The sequence below is a fragment of the Grampus griseus genome (genome assembly GCF_964374135.1).
Source record: "Grampus griseus genome assembly, chromosome: 11".
Classification (NCBI taxonomy): Eukaryota; Metazoa; Chordata; class Mammalia; order Artiodactyla; family Delphinidae; genus Grampus; species Grampus griseus.
In genome coordinates, this window is record NC_139005.1 from 93,850,753 (window position 1) to 93,874,694 (window position 23,942).

General features: G+C 51.2%; 2 protein-coding genes across 2 annotated transcripts; both read left to right on the forward strand.

Moving 5' to 3' along the window:
• The first annotated feature begins 7,901 nt into the window (after nucleotides 1-7,901).
• Nucleotides 7,902-10,242, forward strand: MIURF (mitochondrial elongation factor 1 upstream open reading frame). Its single transcript, XM_082666271.1, has 2 exons — nucleotides 7,902-8,035; nucleotides 9,905-10,242. Exon 2 carries the CDS (start codon nucleotides 9,933-9,935, stop codon nucleotides 10,143-10,145), a length of 213 nt encoding a protein of 70 aa, XP_082522397.1. The 5' UTR covers nucleotides 7,902-8,035; nucleotides 9,905-9,932; the 3' UTR covers nucleotides 10,146-10,242.
• MIEF1 (mitochondrial elongation factor 1) lies at nucleotides 10,151-22,415 on the forward strand. Its single transcript, XM_082666270.1, has 5 exons — nucleotides 10,151-10,261; nucleotides 15,980-16,130; nucleotides 17,041-17,218; nucleotides 17,418-17,680; nucleotides 18,187-22,415. The coding sequence occupies exons 2-5, from the start codon at nucleotides 15,987-15,989 to the stop codon at nucleotides 18,991-18,993; spliced, it is 1,392 nt and encodes a 463-aa protein (XP_082522396.1). The 5' UTR covers nucleotides 10,151-10,261; nucleotides 15,980-15,986; the 3' UTR covers nucleotides 18,994-22,415.
• The last annotated feature ends 1,527 nt before the right edge of the window (nucleotides 22,416-23,942 follow it).

The following is a 23,942-nucleotide window of genomic DNA, read 5'->3' on the forward strand; positions in this document are numbered from 1 at the left end:
CAGCATCCCTGAGCTCTACCCACTAGACGCCAGTAGAATCCACTCCCCCAAGCGTGACAACCAAACATGCCTCCAGACATTGTTAGAGGTAAGCAGGAGCACCCAACCGCTGAGCATCTGCTGTGTCCACGCCAGGCCCTTTGCATATGCGATCTCCTGTAATCTGAATAGTATCTGGGGGGGGGGTTCCTCCCACTTTCCAGCCTACGAGATTGGAGGTGGGGAGCCTAGGATTTAGGGACATTAAGGGTAGAATTTGCTCAATGGCACACAGCTTCCCAGCTGGGATTTAGGACCAGGGTTCCACCAGCCTTCTCGTGGTGCAGCACTGCCACCTGGTGGGAGAGCCGGGCATGTCCGTGACCCGCGGCGCTGGCTTCCCTTCTCTCCTTTCCTTCCTCTTTCTTCCTTCTCACTGGACACCACCCAGGATATGAGGTAGATTATACAAATACAGGCCACAGAATGGAAAAGCAAATGTATAAAAATCAGAACCGTGGAAAATGATAACGATAAAAGAAAACCAAACCTAGGATATAACTCAAAACGCTGAAGGCAGTGCTGGGGGAATGTCGAAGTGCTAGAGGCAGACAGAGGAAAGGGATCCTTTTCTCCCCTTTTACAGAGGAAATGAAGTTTCCAGAACTTGCACGGGAGGTGTCAGAGCTCTGAGGAGGAACGGTGGAGGACACACCTCTGGAGCATTTGTCTTGTCTACCCAGCAGGGCTGGGCCTCACTTCTGGGTCCCCAGCACTCTGCCCAGGGCCTGGCCACGCTCACTAAATCCTTGCTGAATTCTACTGACCCGAGATGCACGTAGTAACTCACCCTTCCTTGGGTGACTGGTCTCCCAGGCCTCTAACTGGCGTTAGAATTAGTAGTAGTAGATGTTGCTATCTGCTCCACCGGTGTGTCCCCAGTCGGGCCCCAAGGACTCTATTACTGGCCTTGTCATACACCCCAGACCTTGACCTGGAAATGCAGAAATCATCCATTGTTCTTCCTTTTCCCTCTTCCAGTCTCCCCCTCCTAATCCATTCTCCACGCAGGGCTGCTGCCAGCCCATACAGGCTTTTGTGCAAAACTGGGAAGGACATCTCTTCCTCAAGACATTTTACTTCCATCTATTGGGAAATTGCCATAATGTACCGATTTCATTAGAATGAGACAAATCACTGCCTTCTGCTAAAGAAACGTCATAAGAAACGCACAACTCTACAAGGTCTAAGATGTGACACGTGCTCCTTGCATGTGGTGTCCTTGTGCAGTACGTAACCTGAACAACCACACCCAGCAGCCCTGCCTCTACATTCTAGATCTGATTCTATTACCACCCCTTCCCAACTTAAATATAGTCGATAGCTCCGCATAACCTGCCGTGCCAAGTCAAAGCTCCTGATGCGGCTCCAGGGAGCCTTGCGGAGGACACACGCACCCGGAAGTTGGGAAGTGTAAAGTTGTCACAATATTCTGAAGAACTGGAGATGGGGTGCTTACGTACACACAAGAATTTAATATATGATAAAGATGGCACTGGGGGAAAGAAGGATCATTTCATAAATATCTGACAGCCATTTAGAAAAAAAGGCCAATTACAATCCCTCCCTCACTCCTTACACCAAAGTGAATTCCAGATGAATACACCACAGATATAAAAATTTTAAAAAGTACAATTTGGCCAGTATTTTCTGTCTCTGGGTGGCTGTACAGTTGAGTGTGTTTGTGGGGGGGGCGGTCAGTAGGGAGGATTGAGCTGGATAAACTCCCAGGTCTAACAACGGTGAAAGCTGCCATTCATTCATTTCACCCCGACTCTAAGCCCAGAGACCTCAGCCCACCACACCCATCTGCCTCCTGTAACACTTTCTCCTTGACTGAAATATTCTCAGCTCTCTGGCACTCCTTGCCCCTGGGTGCGGGAGCCCTGCAGGTCCCAGCATCCCTCGGGAGCCCACCTCCCAGGCTGCACCCAGGCCTTCTGCTTCAGTTCCTTTCCGGGCTGTGGAAGTATTTACCTTGGACTTGAGCACGGCTGTGCTGTTTTGGTCTCCTTGTGCTGTATTTTAAGGTTTGGTGCTTTTTTTTTTTTTTTGCTGTATGCGGGCCTCTCACCGTTGTGGCCTCTCCCGTTGCTTGCGGAGCACAGGCTCTGGACGCGCAGGCTCAGTGGCCATGGCTCATGGGCCCAGCCGCTCCGCGGCGTGTGGGATCCTCCCAGACCGGGGCACGAACCCGTGTCCCCTGCATCGGCAGGCGGACTCTCAACCGCTGCGCCACCAGGGAAGCCCAGGTTTGGTGCTTTGTGATTGGAGCTGGGAAGACATGTCAGAGAGGGTATTCATCCTGACTCTGGTGGGCAGTCAGGCTTTCTCTCCGAATCCCTTTCCTTCCCATATCATATGAAATATGCTCATGAGGCCTTGACAGACTCAGCAGACTAGAGGAGCCCAACGGGTCATGCAAATGAGTGAACACCCATGGAGGAGACGAGAGGGAGCGGTGGGGATTGGGGTAAGCTGGGGAGCTCATACTCTGTCCAAAGGTGGTGGCAGCTCCTCAGCATAGGTGGGGAGTCCAGTGCTTCCAGATCTCCTAAACATTCAAGCAGGACTTCCCTGGTGGCGCAGTGGTTAAGAATCCGCCTGCCAATGCAGGGGACACGGGTTCGAGCCCTGGTCCGGGAAGATCCCACATGTCGCGGAGCAACTAAGCCCATGTGCCACAACTACTGAGCCTGTGCTCTAGAACCCGTGCGCCACAACTACTGAGCCCGTGTGCCACAACTACTGAAACCCATGCGCCTAGAGCCCGTGCTCCGCAACAAGAGAAGCCACCACAATGAGAAGCCCACGTACCACAATGAAGAGTAGTCCCCACTCACCACAACCAGAGAAAGCCCGCGCGCAGCAAAAAAGACCCAATGCAGCCAAAAATAAAATAAATTAAAAATAAATTTAAAAAAAACAAAAACATTCAAGCAAACCTGGAAAGTTGTCTTTTATAATTGTCTGCATCTTACAAAGTTCTTTGTGGAGCAAGGAGAACACTTCTCAGTCCAGTCCGGCACGTGGACCTCCAGTTTGCCCCTTGAGGAGGTGGAAGCTATAGTCAGCCTGAGTGGTGCTGCTTCATCTGTAAGATGGGCACATTGATACACAGCCCTTGCAGGCTGTAGTAGTGATCCATGGGGATGAAGGATGTAAAGGGAAACCAACTAGCATTCATTGAGCGATTGCTCTGGGCTGGGCACGATCCTTCTCCTAAGCCCTGAAATTCCCTGTGCAGAGGTGCACAGGTGGGAACTGGGGAGATGGGATCTGGGCTCCGAGCCCACACATCTGCCGCCCTGGCCACCCACTCCTGCTGCCTGCCAAAGGGAGGTATTCCATGAACAAGCCTACGTTCCCTTTGCCCATTGCAACAGTACCTGGCACAACGTGGGCAGCAGAGATTTCACAGGACAACGGGGGAACCTCACTCCTGTCCAGCGATATCAGGTTTTAGTTTGGTGAACACAGGATCAATGACATCTGAGGACAGCAAAGCCCGTTAGGAGGCAGGTGGCTCTCTGAGAATGATTTCCAGGTCCCTGGCTGGTGAAACTCCAGAGCCTTATTGATCTGGCTACAGCCAACATCTCCGTCATCCTGGGTGATAAGAGCATCTGCACCTTCACTCCACCCTGGGTTCCCCTGGGAGGGCTGCGGAGGGCTGGTGGGCTGGACTGAGCCTTCTGTCTTGTCATCCAATAGCAATTTCCCTCCACTTCAGGGCACCAAGCATTTACAGAGCATCTCAAGTTTATAAGGCATCCTCCCGGGCAAAGTAAAGGGAGTGAGACTGGAAAGACCCAGGCCTCAGGGTTCTCACTCTCTCTGCCTTCTTAGGGAAGCCTGGGGCTGCGCTGAGCCACTCCTCCTGCAGGTAAAGGGGTACCTGGCCCGCTCTCACTCTCCCCTCCTGCCCCTCTGTGACATCCCTCCAGGGAGGGCTTACTCACGATGGCATTTTCAGCTTCTCTCCCTCTACTGGCTCCTTCCCTCCCCTGCTTGAGGCTAGAACGGGCACCAGCCAACCCCAAGCCCAAGCCCACCCAACCCAATCTGCTTTTCTTCCCCTCTAACTGTCCTCTCATCTTGCTCTTTCCCTTCTCAGCAAAATCACTGTGTCTCTCTCTACTTTCCATTTACTCTTCAGTCCCTGGGCCTCTGCCCCCACCTCTTGCTGAGCCAGTCAGTCAGAGACCAGCTCCTAACAGGGGAAGGATGATATGGGACTGGCTGGGGCGCTGGCCTCTGTGAACACACTCTCCTCCCCCCAGGCCTGCAGGACACTCCTGTCTTCTGACTGGTCCTCTCCAGCATCCTTTGCTTCCGATGGGTGTCGCCAGGGCTGCTCCTCCTTTTCCCCTGCCTCCACCCTGGTCCTGAGTGATTTCATCTAGCCCTGGGATGGTTTGGAGCTCAGACCCTAGTCCCACCGCTTATGGCTCTTCGAGATCCCGTCTCCTCGGATGCAGATGGGACAACGACAGTCTTATCCTCACAGGACTCTGATGGCAGGTGGGGGTTGGTGCATGTGTCTCGGCACAGGCGGAGAGCTCAGGAACTCTTCACTCTTACTGCCCACTGATGACCCCTTCGAGGGACACCACAGTGGCCTGGGGACTGATCTCCTGCAGGTCTCAGCCTGCCCGTCCTGTCGAACCAGGTAGAGCCCTGAGATTTCGGGACCACGGAGGCATGTGGGTGCCAGATGCCTGCCCCACTGCCCCACCTCCGTTGCCATGGGAGCATGGGGGGGGGCAGGGAGGAGCCTTGTGAGTCTGGAAATAAAGAGAAGACCCTGAAGAGTAAGAAGAGTCTGGGGGAGCTGATCTGAAGGGCAGACCCCTCCCCGCCAAGGGACCTCCCTCCTTCCCTCCTAAAAATAATGGTCTGTAGGACAGGGGGATTAGGAGAGACATAAAAGGTCCCCTGGTCTTCCAGCTGGGAATGTCACCAATTAGATTTATTTGCGTCACAAAATTATTTCTTTAAAGAGCAAAGTAGGGCAGCCTCGAAGAGCAGAAAGGACACACACTTTGGAGTGAGACAGACCTGGGCTCCACAGCGAGCTTTTTGTCTGCCTGGCTCAGTGTCTTCGAGAAATGCCTGCACCTTTCTCTGCTTTGGTTTTCATCATCAGGATAATCATGCTGACCAAACAGGGATGTTGGGATTAGACATAATACAACATTTGTAAACTACTCAATCCAGTGTCTGACACACAAGAGACGCTTCATAAAAGCAGATGTAGCGGCTGGTGCCACCGCAGTGTGCGTGTTTTTCCCACACCAAGCCAGCCCTGGGAGAATGACGCCTGAGATCCCAGAGGCCACGCGCATTATTGCTCTTAAACCTTAGGCCTCCTCAAGGCCCCCACCTGGGCCTCTCCCTTTCCTAGAAGTTCCAGGGGTTCACGATCTCCCCAGTATTGATGGGGCTCCATTTGCCATGGAAAGTCTTCCTTTACCTGAGTGGGGACCCTAGGGCCCTGGAAAACTGCCTTCTTTTAGCAGTTTGGGAGGCCTGGAAGATGCTCCTGGTTAGGCTGGAGCAGAGAGGCAGCAGGGCAGTTGCTCAGGCAGGACGCTGAAGCCACGGTTGACCCTTCTATCTCACCCCCACATCAGCAACTTCTGGGGCTCCACCTCCAAATACTTCCTGGATCTGACCACCCCCCTCCACACTGCCACCTCCTGGTCTGAACCCCTGTCCTCTCTCCCTTGGGGCTTTGCAGCAGCCTCTTGACCAGTCTCCCTGCTTTAGCCCTTACATCCTTCCGTTAGTCTCAAAGCCAGACTGATCCTGTGAAAAATGGAAGTCAGGGACCCTTTTCACCAAGATGGTGCCGAAAGTGAAGAAGGAAGCCCCTGTCCTCCCAAAGCTGAAGCCAAAACAAAGACTCTGAAGGCCGAGAAGCCGGTGCTGAAGTGGATCCACAGACACACACACAAAAGACACAGCGGCTCCAACGGCAGCCTAAATATCCTCGGATACGCGCCCCCAGGAGAAACAAGCTTGACCACTACACCGACACCACGTTCCCCAGACCACTGAGTCTGCCATGAAGAAGAGAGCAACACACTTGTGTTCACTGTGGAGGTCAAGGCCATCAACACGTATCAGACAGGCTGGGAAGACACTTTTATGACATCGCATAGCCAAGGCCAACACCCTGATGGGGTCTGATGGAAAGAAGAAGGCATATGTTCAAGGCCCTGACTATGATGCTTAGGTGGTGCCAACCAAGTTGGGATCATCTAAACCGCATCCAGCTGGCTAACTCTAAACATAAATGTTTTCACCAGAAACAAACAAACAAATGGAAGTCAGGTCCCATCACTCCTTTGCTCCAGACTCTCTGGTGACTCCTGTCCCAGCAAGATTTTCCCTCCCCTGCCCCTGATAAGGACCCCCTGTCCTGCCTCTTCCCACCCCCCACCCCCCTAGCCCTTGCTCACGCTCTCGCACTATTCCCCATGCACTGGCCTCCTCCCTGTTGCTCCTAGGACAGCCTGAGGGCCCACCTGAGGGCCAACACGTGGAATGCCGTTCCTGAAGGTCCTACTCAGGTCCCCTTATCAGACAGGCCTTCCAGCAACACTCCAAGTAAAAAAGCAACTCCTGGGCTTCCCTGGTGGCGCAGTGGTTGAGAGTCCGCCTGCCGATGCAGGGGACACGAGTTCGTGTCCCGGTCCGGGAAGATCCCACATGCCGCGGAGCGGCTGGACCGGTGAGCCGTGGCCGCTGAGCCTGCGCATCCGGAGCCTGTGCTCCGCAACGGGAGAGGCCGCAACAGTGAGAGGTCCGCGTACCGCAAAAAAAAAAAAAAAAAAAGCATGAGGACTTGATTTCTCTGTTCCCTGCAATGCCTGTGGCGGTGCTTTGCACATTAGACACCCCAAACAAGGATCTGTGCAAGAATAAATGGATGGGTGGGCAACTGCTCTGTGTAAGTGCCCACCCCTTTCTGATAGATGCCTTTTAAATCCTCACAAAAGCTGAGAGGTGCTGAGGAGGTTAGGAAAGTTGTCAGAGGGCGGGCAGCTGTCCTTAAGTGGTGGAGCTGCATCTGGAGCCGCCTGGGCCTGATTCCAAAGCCTGCCTCTTCCCCTCTCCCTCTGTGGATTCCATAATGACATGGCTCCTGCCCTCAAATCTGATGAGAGACAGAAACTAATGCAGAAATTAAAAAACAGTGCCTGGCAAATAACAGGCGCCAATAAACACGTTTTGCTGTTGAAGGAGCGAAGCCCTGACGGCGGTGTGCAGACATTTCTGTGGGGCCCAAAGGAGACACCTAAGTGTGTTGGATGAGGGGCGAGGAAGGGTATCTAAAAGACTTCTAGAGGGGGACATTTGAGGGGGACCTTGAAAGGTAGGTCCTTGCCAGGGGTGCGGGAACAGCACGGAGGGATGAAAAGAAAGCAATCTGAGAAAATGGAAGACCTTTAAAAGCCACGATACGGAATACCCTTAGTGTTAAACCTCCCGCAGGCACCCCCATGGCTCCAGCCCGAGATCAGCAGACAGTGCTGGGGCCACACAGGCTACAGAGCTGGCAGCAGGTTGGGGGAATACGCCGCACAACGTCTACACTCCGCCTTCCCCCGCTCTGCCCAACCCGGACTCCCGCTCCTCCGCCCCCCGACTGGGCGGGGCCCGAATGGGTGGGCGGGGCCCGAATGGCCTTGGCCAGCCCGTCCTTAGGTGACGTCACGCATGGAGGCGGGACTCCGGCCTGTGGGGCGGAGCCGCTCAAGGGGCGTAGCCTGACGCGGCTCCTGGCCCCACCCCTAGAGAAGCATAGGCCTGGAAGACCGGAAGTCCTCCAGCCCCCGCCTGCCTCCAGGCTCCCTTTGGTCCCACTCCTCAGCTCCGTGCGCAAGGTCGTGTCCCGGAAGTGAAGGGGCCATGTTGGTGGGTGACCCCAGGAGAGATACCGGGCGAGAGGCGAATCCCGAGGAGTGGAAGCGTGCGCGGTCCGCAGGTGAGTGAGGGGTGGAGTGAGGGCCGGGGTCGGGGACTCGCCACGCCTTCTCTCAGGGCCTCTGTCTGGGCCCCCCCATCCGGCCCGGGCCCGGGCTACCGGCCTGGTCGTCGGGGGTCTCGCCCCAGCCCGCCCTGGGCTTTCCCCTGGAGGCCGCCCCGGGGCTCCGCCTCAGCCTCCGGAGCCCTCCCGGGGCCCCTGAGCCGGCCTGCTCCAGCCTCGGGGTCTCTCCACCCCGGCTAGGTGCGACGCCCCGCACGGTAGGGGGAGGACCTGGGGACCTGACGGGGCCCAGCGGTGCACTCGCCGATCGACCTTGTAGTAACAGCCCTCGCGTGACAGTCGCCTCCTACTTCATAAAGCATTTTTCCTGTTGATTTCTGGATTCATCTCCCACTCCGGGAGGCCCTTGGGGCCGAGGGGCGCTCTTCTACAGCTGAGGAAAAAGGGACGCGGACAGTGGCTTCCTCGAGCTCGCGCAGCAAGTTATGAAGGCCGGAGGCTGATGGCTAGCCGACTTTGGGCCCAAAGTCCAGACCTTTTTACCAGTCAGACACCTCTTCCACTCAGTCTCAGTTGTTTATTTCATAAAGAGGGACGATGCTTTTTTCCACACAGGGACATTGTGAGGGTTCCCTCTTTCGTTCAGCTTCTTTTTTGAGCCCTTGGTATGTGCCAGGCGGTGAGCTGGGAAAGTTTGTAAAGCACCTGGAAGTGCTGCACACATGGTAAGATCCCAGCAGATAGGAGTCATCATTACACAGGCGTCAGAGCTGGGGTCGGAGTGCCCCCCGCCCCTTTATAGCTGGGTGCCCCTGTGGGCAAGTTACTTCTCTCTGGGAGCGTCAGTTTCCTGCACTTAAAATGGGGATACTGACGACACTGGGATTGTTGATGGAATGAGAAGAGTTGTCACGTGGGATCTGCTTGGCCCATGCGTGCTACATAGTAAACACTCTAAGCGTTAACACTTCTTGTTACGAACCTTGACTACTTCATAAATGCCTCAGTTTAAATGTGATAATGGATGACAAAGCACTTTACAGAGGGTAACTCTCTGTGATTGTGTAAGGCTTCATTGTTACAGAAGGAAGATGGTGACAGTTTATGTGTACTAATACTTACTGAGCACTTACAAACGAGGGTAGGTAGCATTAGTAATATTGACACCTGTCCCTGATAGACTGCTTAGTATATGCCGAGTGCTATTCTAACCACGTTTACATACATTAACGCATTTAATCCTCATATAAACCATATGGAAAATACAATTTTAATCCTCGTTTTACAGATGAGGAACTAAGGTAAGCCCAGAGAGGTTAAGAAACTTGCCCAAGGTAATGAATGAGCTCATAAGCGGTGGTGCCAGGATTCAAGTATGACCGAGACCCCTCGTCTCCAACGGCTCTAGACCACCCCTTGTGGTGAACTTCAGTTACAGGTGCTTTACAAGTGATATCTCAGGCAATTCTCAAAATAACCCGATGTGGTAAGTACTGTTAGCATATGTCGTATTGACACATAGCAGTATGTAAACGTAGATAGCATTATCTGTATTTTAAGAGTGAGGAAGCTGATGCTCAGAGAGGTTATGTACTTGGCCCCAAGCTATGTGGCAGATAAGTGGCAGAGCCAAGATTCAAGCACACAGCCCAGCTTCCAAGCCCTGGCCTTTCAGCGTAACTGGTGGTTTCCCACAAGCAGGAGTCGGTAGGCTGGGATACAGTCCCAGCCCCGCCACTAAGTCATATTGTGACCTGGGGGGGTCTCTAAGACCTAGATTAAGAACTGCTGAATTAGATAATCTCCACAGGCCCTTCCATCATTAATTCTGATTCTAGGCTTCTCTTTCTTCCCTTCTGCATATAGCCTGACGCCCAGCCCCTGTCAGTCCCTCATGGCCCCATGGAGCCGAGAGGCGGTGCTGAGTCTCTACCGGGCTCTGCTGCGCCAAGGCCGAGAGCTTCGCTACACTGATCGAGACTTCTACTTTGCCTCCATCCGCCGTGAGTTCCGGAAAAATCAGAAGCTAGAGGATCCTGAGGCCCGGGAGAGGCAGCTGGAAAAGGGCCTGGTATTCCTCCACAGCAAACTGGGAGGGATTATTTAGAATCCTCTCCTTTCCCCTCCCATCCTAATTCCAAGGGAAAGAGGACAAAAGTGCCTTCCATAGACACGCCTGCCTCTCTCCCACCGCCACCTCACAGATGCGGTAAGAAGCCTCAGGTAGGTAGGCCCTTGTTCCTGTAGGTTTCATTTTTTCTGTTGCAGGGGTCCAGGAGAGGGAGAACCTTTCCTTTAGTGACCAGAGTTCTTTAGTCATAAATCAATGGAGGAAATACAAACATATTAACAGCAGTATGTTCCCTTGTTAAGAAAAAAAAGGCCCTGAGTTTCAGGCCCCACCAGGAGACCATTTTGTTTCATAAAACATTTTACATATGAAAATGCTAGAAAACACATTGGTTAAAACTATTAGAGCTCAGTTCCTGGCTGCCTCATTCTTTGGTAGATTCACTTCTATTGAGGGCAAGATCATGTTTCCCCAAACATAACTAGACTCTGTTGCAACAGTCTCTAAAGCAAGCACAGTGTACAGACCTCGGAGGACGGTGCCTTCCTGACACTGCTACTAACAACTGTGGGATTTACAGTAAATCACTAAATCTGTCTAGGCCTCCATTCCCTCATTTGTAAAATAACAGTACCTACCTCTTCAGCTTATTGCAAGAATTAAATGAGACAACTCGGGAATTCCCAGGCGGTCCAGTGGTTAGGACTCTGCGCTTTCACTGCTGAGGGCCCAGGTTCAGTCCCTGGTCTGGGTACTAAGATCCTGAGGGCCGCACGGCGCGGCCAAAAAAGAAAAAAAGAGATAATGCACACAAAGTACTTGGAATGGTTCTTGGCCAGTGGTATGTTAGTTCTATTTAGTTCCCATGCCAGTGTGATAGTCCCACTGTAACCAAATGATTGTATTTAATTCAGCAACTTCCCAGAGGGCCTTCTCTGGCCCTGGCATTCTGGTAGGCTCTGAGGTTGAGGTGAATGACGTGGCCCATCAAGGGACGGGTCTCATGTGGAGATCGACGGGAGGTAATTCCAGGGTGAACAGCTCTGTGCTAGAGGTCAGGTAAAGAGCTTGGAGACAGGGATGATGCCAAAACTGTGCCTTGGGGGTGGGGTGGCAGTGGAGGAATCACAGGTGGCTATAGAAAAGAGGACATTTGAGGTCTGCCTCAAGTGAGAAATAGAAGCTTGCCGGGCAGACGGGCAATAAGCAAGTGTGGAGTTGGAAACAGAGACTACCACATTTTATAGTCTGGAAACCCGAGTCCAGAGTGGCTCAAGTGGTGCACCTGTAAGGCAGGTGACCAGAGTTGAGGCTGGACCAGGTCTGGAAGGACATCGAATCCCCTGTTGAGGAGGTTGTGATATCTGACAGAGGGAGACCATCAGAGCTTTGTCAGCAGGGGAATGGCGTGGATGAGGGATCGTGGCAGTGGCGGCATGGAGAATACATTGGTAGGGGATACCAGAGGCCGCGGCTCCGACCAGGTGAGCTGGAGGGACTGTGGCGGCCGGGTGGCCCGTGAGCACACTGTGCGCAGCAGCGGACTTCACCAGGCGGACGCTGGCTGCAGCAGGAGGAGAGGGGAGCGAGCGATGACCGGGAGGTGTTAGCCGTGCCAGCTGGGTGGGTGGCACTGTCTTTAACAGAGGGAAAGCAGGAGGAGGAGCCTGGCGTAATGGCTTTGGGTCCTCCTCGGCCACTCAGGTTGCTGGGCAGACTGGCTTTGGGGAGTAAAGGGCCAGGTGAGAGATGATGCCCACAAGGGCCTGCCTGCCCAGGGAGAGTGGAAGTGAACACTGAAGGCTTTGTGTTCCTAGTATCTTGACTGAGTTGGGTTACAGGTGCTGCTACCACCTCCTCACTGCCCGCCCCCCCTCCCCCCCCGCCCAGAAAAAAAAAAGCCATAGAATCAGTAGCTCATTCATGCAACAGATATTTGCTATGTGTCAAATACTGCTGGCCCTGAGGACACAGCAGGGAATGAGCCAAAATGCCCCTGGGAAGCATACGGCCAAGTCCGAGTGGTTAGCAGAGAGGAGACGTGTACGAGGAGGGGCTGCAGGCTACTTGTAAGCTACTCCCCAGCCCCGTGAGCTCCAGGTTCAACTCTTGGCTGCACAACTTTCTGACACGGTGACCTGGGGCCACCACTTTACCTCTGCCTCAGTTTCTTCATCTGTAAGTTGGAGGTAACAATGTGACTGATCTCTTGGGATCGTTGGAACTAAGGGGACTAATAGGTGTAAAATGCCCAGCACACGGTGCACGCTCAGGATATGTTGGCTCTTCTCAAGTGTGCTCAAGCCAGCCGTTTAAGTCATACGCCCTTTTCAAGGAGGATAAGGTGGAGTTTCCACAGTCCTGTGCTGTCATCCTAGGAAGATACAGGGCCTCCATTGCTCATCATTCCCACTGCAATGGGGTGATGAGTATTTCTGTTCCCACTTTTGTATCTAAGGAGACAGGTTAAACAACTTGTCTGAGATGTTCCTAGAGTTCACATTCCCCATCCTCAGCCCTGCCCACCAGGTCAGTGTTCTGCCTCCTCTTTTTTTTTTTTTCAATATTTTAACTGTTTGTAAGTGTACAGTTCAGTGGTGTTAAGAATATTCATATTGTGGGGACTTCCCTGGTGGCGCAGTGGTTAAGAATCCACCTGCCAATGCAGGGAACACGGGTTCGAGCCCTGGTCCGGGAAGATCCCACATGCCGCGGAGCAACTAAGCCCGTGCGCCACAGCTACTGAGCCTGTGCTCTAGAGCCCGCGAGCCACAACTATTGAGACCACGTGCCACAACTGCTGAAGCCTGCGCGCCTGGAGCCCATGCTCCGCAACAAGGGAAGCCACAGCAATGAGAAGCCTGCGCACCGCGAAACAGAGTAGCCCCCGCTCGCCACAACTAGAGAAAGCTCGCGCGCAGCAACGAAGACCCAACGCAGCCAAAAATAAATAAATTAAAAACAACAAAAAAAGGATATTCATATTATTGCACAAGAGATCTCCAGAACTTTTTCATCTTGTAAAACTGGAACTAAACGCATTAAACGACAGGGCTCCTCCAGGCCCTTCTCCTTGCCAGGCAGAGCTCCCACCTCCTGCAGGCTCCCAGGTAGTGCGGCAGAGCCTGAGTGGAGGGTAGACTGTGGTTAAGTAGCTTCAACGGGAACAGATTGAGTTCAGTGTTAGAATAGAAACTTTGATCTCCCTGTGGGAGCTGTGGGCGTTCTTTCCTCTTCCAGGCCACCAGATCTTCGACATCACCTGGTCCTTGGGTGGGGCGGGGAGGATATTGCACTGGAGTAGAGAAGCCTTTTCCCAAGCTTGCTCAACCTCATAGTTTTGGTCTCAAGCCCAGGATAGCATCAGCTTGGGTTTCATAGGCCATTCCTGGCTCAGTCTCAGAAGGTAAGATGTAACTCACAGGACAGTCTGGATTGCTGACTGCCTTCTGGAAGCTGACCTTTTGTCCTGTGGATGGAGATCTTAAAAGACTTAATGATGGCCCACATTTGTAGAGTCCTTTTACGGTGTATAAAGTGTTCACATACGGTATTTTAGTAGATCTGTTTTCCTCACTACAACCCTATGATTTAGGCCATGCAGGCATCATTCTCCCCATTACATAGCTGAGGGGTTAACTCATTTGAGGGCACCCAGCTAATTAGTCAGGGCTCAAAGGCAAGTACTCAGTCTCAAGATTTCCGACTCTAAAACCCAGGCTCAGAGGGGCCGAGGGGCCAAGGAGCCAGAGAGGCTCCTTCCGGCTTCTGCGTGGAGGGAGAATGTGCCCTTCTTGCTCTGCTGCATCACATGCAAGGATCATTTAGAGCAGGGTCCCCAACCTTTTTGGCACCAGGGACCGGTTGGAAGACAATTTTTCCCCGGGCCCGGGCGGGGGCGGGGGATGATGATCCTCAGGGGGGGATGATGATCCTCAGGCGGTGATGGGAGCGACGGGGAGCGGCAGATGAAGCTTTTCCTCACCCACCACCCACCTTCTGCTGTATGGCCTGGTTCCTAAGGCTGTGGACCACTACCGGCCGGGGGGTTGGGGTCCCCTGATTTAGAGGGTGGTCCTCCCTATTGTAAATACATCTCTAAAGGTTCTTTTGTTTTAAAAGCAATAAAACGGTAGCCATGGTTTTGTATTGGGAACTGTGTAATGATCACCTTTGTCCTGATTGGATTACTCTGCCTCAGATGAGTTTATGTCCCATCTCTGTCTCAGTGGCCACTGGAGGGAGGATGACTAGAGTTCTTGCCTGACCCCACCTGTAAATGCAGAGTTTAACTCTTCTCGTCAGCCTTGTTTGCTCTGTGCATCTGAAGTGGGAGTATATTGCATTGAGCCAGGCAGTTTCCCATTACGTCCCTAAACCTGAAGCTCCTGTCGAAGGTAAAAGGTGGAGAAGAGAAAAGTGCCATGGTTGTGAACTCTAGTTGGGAAAAAATAATTTTGGGATCGACAGCGACTCTTAGTTAACTCAATTGCTGGAATAAGTAGAGGCAGAAATATTTCTCTCTTGTTGACAGGGGAGGCCAGGGGCATGACATGCGACACTAGCAATACCCAGTTGTAAGGGTATTAGAAAGAATGCTACTTCGCACTGGAAGATGCACCAGTGATCTTGTCCCTCTCTGTCCTCCCGTTCTAGGTATATTGGTGAATGGTAAACAACTGTTTTTCCCTACGTGGTTCCTGGCGTACAGGACACGGGAGGTAGGAGGGGTAGCAGTGTTAAAAGCAGTGCTCAGATTTGAGCCACTTTGCCATCCTTTATCTGGGTCAGGCCCAGGGTTCTAACTGCATGGGAAGTGCGCTTACTGGGAGACCAGGGGAACTTCAGTCAGGATGACCGCGTCGTTGCCAGGGAGCAAAGGTGTGCTCGCCTCGCTCCAGCACTGTACAGAGGCCAGCCTCTTCTGCCTTGTGCCCTGATCTCCGCTTAGGTGACCACATTTTTAGTTCATTTTCCAAGCACACTTGAGCAGGTGGATATTTTGTTTTCCAGTTAACAGCTGAGTCTGCAGTGACCGTTTTGTTTATTCTCAGTCTCTGTCACAGTGCCAGGCTCACCTGAGCTTCTTGTGGTGCCCCTGCACACTTGCCCCAAGAAACAAAGCATTTGTCAAGTGTGCCTGTCCACAGAGTTCTCTTCTTCTCTGGATCTTTCTCACATGTGGACTTGTAGTTTTGTCTCCGTGTGCCAGGGTATTTAGTCTGTGTTGTTGTTGTTATTATTATTTTTCGCAGAAAATACATAGAATAGGAACAGTTTGACTTGGGTAAGGGGAAACATTATACAGTAGAAAAACCGTCATGCTAGGAGTTGAGAGGCGGCCTGAGTTTTGCATATGGCTTTGTCATTCCTTTTCTCTGGGACCTCTGGCAAGTCACCTCCCTACATGTGAAGTGATGTGATGGGATTAGATGGGTCTCTAATTAATTTACACCTTCTCAGGTCTAACCTTCCATAAGCAGTGGTCAGAGGATCAAAATATGATCTGCATTGTAATGTTGGGAAGGGGTCCGGAGGGTGGTATTGCGTGGGGGCGGGGTACTTCACTCTCATACGAGAAAGGGTTGACAGTGAGCTTATTATCGCTCTCTGTAATCTCACTAGATTGGTGGGGAGGCTTTCCCATGACTAGCATAATCATTTCCTCTGCCTTGCATCCCTTACATCAAGGGACACGATACCTCCCTCCTGACCCTAGAACATGGAGTGCTAGAGGCCAGAGGATTTGGGTTCCTGGAACTCACAGAGTACCCTGAAATTGTTGGGGACTGGCCTGATGGGGGAGGGAGGAGGAGGGCTGCTTCCCAAGGTCCAAGGTGGTGATGGCTGTGTTCTGCCTTCCTTCTCAGGTGAGCAATGGCAGGCGCTGGTGAGCGCAAAAGCAAGAAGGATGATAATGGCATCGGGACGGCCATTGATTTTGTGCTCTCCAATGCCCGGCTGGTGCTGGGGGTGGGTGGAGCAGCCATGCTGGGCATTGCTACACTGGCGGTTAAGCGGGTAAGTACACTCAGCCAGGGGTTGGAGAGGTGGTGAGGCTGCCGAGTGGAGCTGACTTAGAATAAGACTTTGCTACTGCTAATGGAAATGTAACTTGGTAATTTGGCATTATTAGACGAGACCTTAAGAGGATTCAGTAAATCTGCTTCTTAGGACTCCGCCCTAAAGAAACTGTTGGAGATACAAATAAAAAGTTTATCCCAGCGAGTGAAAAATTGCAAATAATCAAAATAGCCTTCCTTGACTACCTTGATTAAAATAGCAGGACTCCCACCACACATTTTTCCTATTTCTCCTTCCTACTTTACTTTCCTTAACACCTATATCTGCATGGTTTAGCTTGGATTATGTATTGCCTGTATCCCTCTGCTAAACTGCAAACTCCATGAGGGCAGGGATTGGGTCTCTTTGGGTTACTGCTTTATTCTGTGCACCTAGAACAGCTCCTGGCACAGAGCAGCCATTCAGTGATGTATTTGTTAAATGGACCAGTGTTTGACATTACAGTACATTCATAAAGTACAGTGTTGTATAGTTAGAAATTGTACCATAATGTTCAACACTGATTCATTTTTAGTGATATGGGGGAGTGATAAAAATGATACGTAAAAAAAATCAGTTTTCAAAAGTATATATAGAGGAGGATCCTAATTACACAAATATATATTTTCAGAAAGAAATATACCAAAATATTAACCATTATCTCTGGGTTATGACATTATGGATAAATCTGTTTCTTATTTATATCATTTAGTATTTCCTGAGATTTTCTGTGTGGAGCAGAGTATTCCATAATCTAGAATAAAACAAAGTTATTGAAAAATAGTAGCTGAACTCATTAAGGCAAAGCTGCTGGGAAGGAGGGAAACAGGAAAGAAGGTCATGTGCTGGGTCCTCTCTGCTGTTTCAGATGTATGATAGGGCAATCAGTGCCCCTACCAGCCCCACCCGCCTGAGCCATTCAGGGAAAAGGAGCTGGGAAGAACCAACCTGGATGGGCTCCCCCCGATTGCTCAACAAGGACATGAAGACAGGCCTGAGCAGGTCCCTACAGGCCCTTCCCACAGGCTCCTCGGCCTTTGACACAGGTGAGGAAGGCTGGTACCCCTTCTGGGACTGACCTCGGGGCTCTCAGTGCTGCTCATGCATTCAACACATTTCTTAGGGACATACGTGCCAGGCACCATGCTAGCCTTTTGTGCCAAGCCCGTCTCCTTCGGGGCTGAGGCAGCCGTGGATGAGCAAGCACGGGAAGAGCTCACGTGCCTCTCTCTCTTGCCTTGGCAGATACATTCTGCCCGCCCCGGCCCAAGCCATTGGCCAGGAAGGGCCAGGTAGACTTGAAGAAGTCACGACTCCGCATGTCCCTGCAGGAGAAACTTCTTACTTACTACCGGAACCGGGCGGCCATCCCTGCTGGCGAGCAGGCTCGGGCCAAGCAAGCTGCCGTGGACATATGTGCCGAGCTCCGGAGCTTCCTGCGGGCCAAGTTGCCTGACATGCCACTTCGGGACATGTACCTGAGTGGCAGCCTCTATGATGACCTGCAGGTAAGCAGGGGGTTCTGACGAAGGGCAGGGTTGTACTGACCAGGATGCTTCTCAGTAGGGCTGTTGGTACAGGCTTGCCAGAAAGGTTAGTCCTACTGCGTCTGAATTCCACATACTGCGGTAGCATTTGGAGATCCCTGCCTTTAACGTTTTTTGTTTTTTAGTCATACTCACAACTTCTAGGAAGCTGTCAGAGGCCTCCTCCTTCCTATATTCTTGTCCCTATCTTTCCTTTCTGGCTTTCCTTTGAGCCGTCAAGGCCTGGGGGATGTCATGTGTACTTCTGTGTCCAGAGGCGACGTGGTGTGTGGAATGAGCACGGGCGCCAGTGTCCGACTGACCTGGGTTGAAATCCACACTCTGAATTGATATGGTCACGTGGAAGAATTCTTAGTTCCCCTTTTTGTTGGGGGGGGATATAAGATGGTGGGACCTGTGTTTGGGGAAACTTGGCTCTTGAGCTCAAGATTAAATCCCTCAAAACCTTTTTAATTCTTCTCCACCAGGTGGTGACAGCCGACCACATCCAACTCATCGTGCCCCTTGTGCTGGAGCAGAACCTGTGGTCGTGTATCCCCGGAGAGGACACCATCATGAACGTCCCCGGCTTCTTCCTGGTTCGCCGGGAGAACCCAGAGTACTTTCCTCGTGGTAGTAGTTACTGGGACCGCTGTGTAGTAGGGGGCTACCTCTCTCCAAAGACAGTGGCAGACACGTTCGAAAAGGTGGTGGCTGGCTCCATCAACTGGCCGGCCATCGGGTCCCTCTTGGACTATGTGATTCGACCGGCCCCACCCCCGGAGGCTCTGACTCTGGAAGTGCAGTATGAGCGCGACAGGCATCTCGTCATTGACTTCCTGCCGTCGGTGACCCTTGGTGACACTGTCTTGGTGGCCAAACCACACCGGCTAGCCCAGTATGACAACCTGTGGCGGCTGAGCCTGCGTCCTGCTGAGACGGCGCGCTTGCGGGCTCTGGACCAGGCCGACTCTGGCTGCCGCTCTCTGTGCCTCAAGATCCTCAAGGCCGTGTGCAAGTCCACCCCGGCCCTGGGTCACCTCACTGCCAGCCAGCTCACCAATGTCATCCTCCACGCGGCCCAGGAGGAGGCTGACTGGTCTCCCGACGTGCTGGCTGACCGATTCCTGCAGGCCTTGCGGGGACTCATCAGCTACTTGGAGGCCGGAGTTCTGCCCAGTGCCCTAAACCCCAAGGTGAACTTATTTGCAGAGCTTACCCCTGAGGAAATAGACGAATTGGGATACACTCTCTATTGCTCACTGTCTGAGCCAGAGGTGCTGCTGCAGACGTAGGGCAGGTGAAGGCAGGTGTCGAGCGGTCAGGCCCTGGATTCTCTGTTAGAAACACTTGGTTCCATAGTTGATGCCTCACGGGGTCCCTAGGTGCCTCCCGTCTTTGCTGGTCATCGCCCTGGGCATTTCATGCTGATTAGAAAGGTATCCCTCTCTCCTCTTTAATCACCAACCATTTCTATTTTTGTTACCAACCACTGTGCTCCCTACTTTTCCCCTCCCCCTTGCTCCAGGCTAGTTTTTCTTGGAATGAATTGAGAAGGTGGAGCAGTGGCCTGAGCTGTGGAGACCACTTGGTGTTTTGCATTTCGGCACAGGTCTGCTGTGTCTGCCCTGCCACCTGCCCCTTTTCAGTGTCTTCTTTTTCCACCTGTTCACACCTGTTTTGCTTTTTTTTCTGGACATCTGCCTAATCAAGATGCTGCCTTGTAGTTGACTGTCACTGAAGTTATGATTGCATGTTTCAAACTGAACTCTGCAGAGAGCGCCCAGACAGTATTTAGGGTTTCTAGGGGTAAAGCTGGTGGAAAAGCTGGCCTTTGACCCAGGTTCCTGGAAAAGAAGCCCATCCCCCCCCCACCAACCTCTTGACCAGCTCATATCCGGAAGTGCTAAGAAGGTCTCTCATGGGAGCACTGTTGTTGCCGCACACGGGAGCGAGGGCTCAAGATAAACTGGATGCGTAGTTATTCGGAGACTGTGTTTCTTAGTGGCCATCAGTGAGAGAGTAGAGTGGGGGAACCTGGAGGTGGTGGAGAGGGTCTGCGTGCCTGATGTCTGTGCCTCATCTGTGGCTGGTCCAGCCCGGCACCACTGCGTGCGGGAGTCAGACAAAGACTGGGAGGGAAGGGGCTGTTGTTTGCTCCTTCCCCACCTTCTTGCCAATTAGGACAAGGCCTTCAAGGACACAGTCTTAGTGCTAGAGGTTCAGCTAGACAGGCGGCTGAACGTCAGTGACCATGTTTCTCCCACGTTAGGCCCTGCCTTTCTAGGATGTTGCCTTAGAGGAAGAACGGGCCCAGCAGCCAGCCCTCCGCTCCCCAGTGTCTGTCACAGGAACGTGATGGGGGTGTTTGCTGAGCTCTCCAGGCACCTCCAGAGGCCAGAGGGCAGGCACATATGCACAGACCTCTTCCCCCTGTCCTGTCTCTCACCCAGCACCTGGGAAACCGGTGCTACCTAGGAAGAGAGCGTATGGCTAAAACACATCTGAGAGGGAGGTGGGTAGTTGCCACGTTCCTTCTTGTTTCCCGCTGCTAGAATTGCACTATTTATTGCAATGTAAAAAGTATCCTGAGAGTGGGGAGGAAAGTTTAATATACAATGTCAGTGCATCTTCTTGTTCTGTGTTTATTTTTTCCTGTTTGTGCCAAGAGGCTGATGATAATTCTGTTTCTGATCTGCCCATCCAGTATTTTGTTCTCCTCCCATCAAATCCTATTATTATTTTTATTCTTACTACCTCTCCATCAGTGAGATTCTGGTGAAGCTCTCTGCAGCTGTCTCATTACTTCCCAATGACCGCGACATGAAATGACTCTTTAAATAGCATTGAAACCTTAGCTTCCCTTTGAATTTAAGGTAGAGCTTCTTGTCCCCTTTTTTGTCCTGGATTAGGAGGTTGAGAACTAGGGTTAACCTTGGCTATATTTGGAGACTCTTCCTGCCTCTTCTCTCATATACATGCGAAGCTTCCCTAAAATGGTTCAGTTGTTTCATTTGTATGAAGACATTGAGAGAGAATGAAAAATAGCAAGCCCAGAGCCCTGAGAGAGTCTCCATCCTGGCTGTTCATCACAATCAACTTGGAGTTTATGAAACACTCCATATGCCTGAGTGCTACCCTGGGGGATTGGTGTAGAGGATGTCCACAGAGGGTGGAGCCTGGCACTGACGGTTCCATTGCGCCCATTTGGTGTCACTGGAAGGAAGGGAGAGGGGAGGGCTGAATGTGTTGGAAAAGCATGGGTTTGTCTTCATTCAGATAAAGGATTTGGTTTTCCCAATGTGAATATTATAAAACCTATAATTTTCCCAAGCTGGAGTCTGACCAAATTCCATATAAAACATTGGAAGGAGAGCTCAAAAAAGAAAAGATTTTAAAGATCAAATCCCAAATTATCAAAGCCAAGTGTAATGGTGATTTGAGTTTATCTCCTCTTAAAGAGCATCTTTCTAAGGGCAGCTCTGTCTCTTACCTATGTTTCACAAAACCAAAAACCATAACTGCCATTTCACAAGCAAGAACCTCTTAGAAGTCCTCAGAACTAGAAGCGGTGGGAATCCTTGGCTCAGGTCCTGGTGGGTTTGCTGACTGAGATGGGGCAAGTCTCATCGTAATACCTGGACGACAGTCCAGTGCTTTGAGATTCTTGGTTAGAGGAGGGGAATACCCCCCACCCCAACACACACACACATTTTTTTTTTTTTTTAATCTTTGGGGAAATATGTAGGGCCTTTTCCTGCTTTTCTGCCTTTCTACTCAGTAACTCCCACGTTTGCCTGAAGTAACAGCATCTGCTCCTACTTCTCCATCTGGAAGTTTTTTTGCACCATCTAGGTTAGCAAAGCACATAGTTAGCCTAATGCTTGAAGAAAGACTCATCATCTTGAAAACCCAATCAATTCCAAAGTGCATTTTGCTTTTCCCTGTTGCCCCTTCCTAAAACGTGAGTTCAGGACAACAGTATTTTTCTTTATATGCTTGGTTGTGACTTTTTTTTTCAAATAAAAAAATAATTGAAGCTCATGTTTGGAAAAACTGTTGTGAGGCCTACAGTCTTTCCTCCTAGGCTCAGCCCTTGGTGGTCCTGTTCACACTCCAGATTAGCTGATTTTGCCCCTTTCTACTCCACTCAAGTTGAGAGCTCAAATGGTTTTGACAAGGAATCAGCTTCAGGATCAAAAGGTCCTGGAGAGGAGCCGGGGGGCCTGGGATCCCTGCATGTGTCCAGAGGCTCTGCTCTCACAGGATTTGTGAGAACCCTGCTCTTCGTGCTGAAGCTCAAGGCCAAAGAGGACTTAGGACTAGAGCTGTGAGGCTGTAGCCCTTGTAGATATGCTTAGCTGATTCTAAGCGGCCAAAATACCAGGGATGTGAGTTCTGGGGTTAACTGCATATAGCGTGGTGTTTACCTTTTCATTCTGATCACCTTATGTTCTCTGTGCTTGGCCCCTGAGGCCAAGTCCACAACCTGCCTTCCAGTCACTTGCTTGCCCTTCAATAAGCAGTTGATGTGTTTAGCTGATAGATTTGGAATCAGTCACCAGTCTTTCTGTCCTGTCTTGGCTAGGTCCATATAGAAGCAGCTTAGCCCTGAGACCCAGAAAACTACTGTCCTTTTTCTCCTTGAGGGAGGGAATAAAGCTGGGGAACATGCTGTCCTTCCACAGCATGGGAAGAAGAAAATTAAAGTCTCCTTTCCAACAGCTTTGACTTGTGTGTGTGGTATGAAACATTTTCCTACAGCAGTGGGACTGGTTCTCCATTTGCAGCTAGGAGAACCTTTGAAGTGCCTGATCTGGGTCACCATAATAGAAAGGATGGGACAAGGTGCCACTGGAGTCATTCTCCCACCCCTCTGCAGTGTCAACCTGGGGCAGCATTACTTTTAATTCTCAGCCATCTGCATGGTCATCTGACAGCGAAAGGAGGACATGCCCCGAGGGTCCTTTTTAAGATTTGAGTAGTAGCTCACTGCCTTTGCACTGAAAGACTAGATCCTTTATATATATCTAGATACTCGTGATTCCCCAAGGGGAGAAAAAAACCACATCAAGCATCCAGTATGCTTTGCATATACCAGTTGTTTATAGTTGTTGATTTCAGTTAATAATAGTCCTCTGAGGAAGCAGGATGATGTAATGAAGATGGGGAGGGGGCCTTGGGAGGTGTGTCAGAGACCTGAGTTCTAATAATAGGAGTAATAGCAACCATTTATCCAGCACTTATCAGATACCAGGCGCTAAGCTCAGTGCCTCTTATATTATCTTCATTCTAAGTGCAAGGATACTCACCATTCGCTTCATTTTACAGCTCAGGAAACTGAGACTCAGCGAGGATAAGTCACTCAACCAAAATGTCTCCGCTAATAAATGGAAGAGCCAAGTTTGCGGGGTTTACCCCTAAAATCTCTTCTAACTCCTACCCCATACTGCCTTCACTGGGCAAGACCCTTCATCCCTTTAGTCCTCAGTTTACCATTGTAAAATTGCTGGGCTAGACTGAATCAAGTCAATGAATGGTCAGTAATGTAGGACAGTCCTTCCCAAATTTTTGACATCAGTCCTCAGAAATAATATTTGTAGGGCTTACTGAAAGGAATGGAAGCAGAAACTCAAGGTTTCCGCCCCCGCAGTGTCTGACGAGAGGGCTGGAGGGTGGGGGAGGGCTTTCTTGTTGCTCTTAACAGTTCCCCAGTAGAGAGAGCAAGTTGTTGGCCTGACCTGGACTGCGGCCTCCGAATACACAAACTCCGGCAATTGGGCATTAGGAGGACTTGCTGGGAAGCGGTTATGCCTGGGAGTTGTACAGCGTTGGGAGCTAATTGAAACTACCCTAGAGTGAGAGAGAGCAGCTGAATAAAATCTTTCTTCTTAGAGGAACTGAAACTACATGAACTGAAAGAAGTTCCCCTGTGATAGGCTGCATTCTTCAATAAAATAGCAAACATATTTTAGCTAAACGGATATGTAAAAATACGATAGACTATAGGATTACGCATTTCCCCGACTCGCCTTTGATGGTAGGTGCGCATAGATCGGGTGATCTCGACTGAGGTCATCAGCCTCCCCTTTCAACTACTGAAGGGCTTGCACGTCCTCAGTATTTTGCAAGTGTTTGTGTGTGAAAACGCACACGAAATGACATTTCCTTTTGCCTAGTTTCATCTTTGGGCCTGAACCTGGTCGCTACTTTGGAGCTTCACTGAGGACGGCAGAAAAGGACT

Excerpts from the sequence above, each read along its gene's own strand:
- MIURF (XM_082666271.1), top strand. The coding sequence starts at position 9,933 with ATGGCCCCATGGAGCCGAGAGGCGGTGCTGAGTCTCTACCGGGCTCTG.
- MIEF1 (XM_082666270.1), top strand. The coding sequence starts at position 15,987 with ATGGCAGGCGCTGGTGAGCGCAAAAGCAAGAAGGATGATAATGGCATC. Across the intron at positions 16,131-17,040 it reads CTACACTGGCGGTTAAGCGG|ATGTATGATAGGGCAATCAG; the intron begins GTAAGTACACTC and ends CTGCTGTTTCAG. Across the intron at positions 17,681-18,186 it reads GCCTCTATGATGACCTGCAG|GTGGTGACAGCCGACCACAT; the intron begins GTAAGCAGGGGG and ends CTTCTCCACCAG.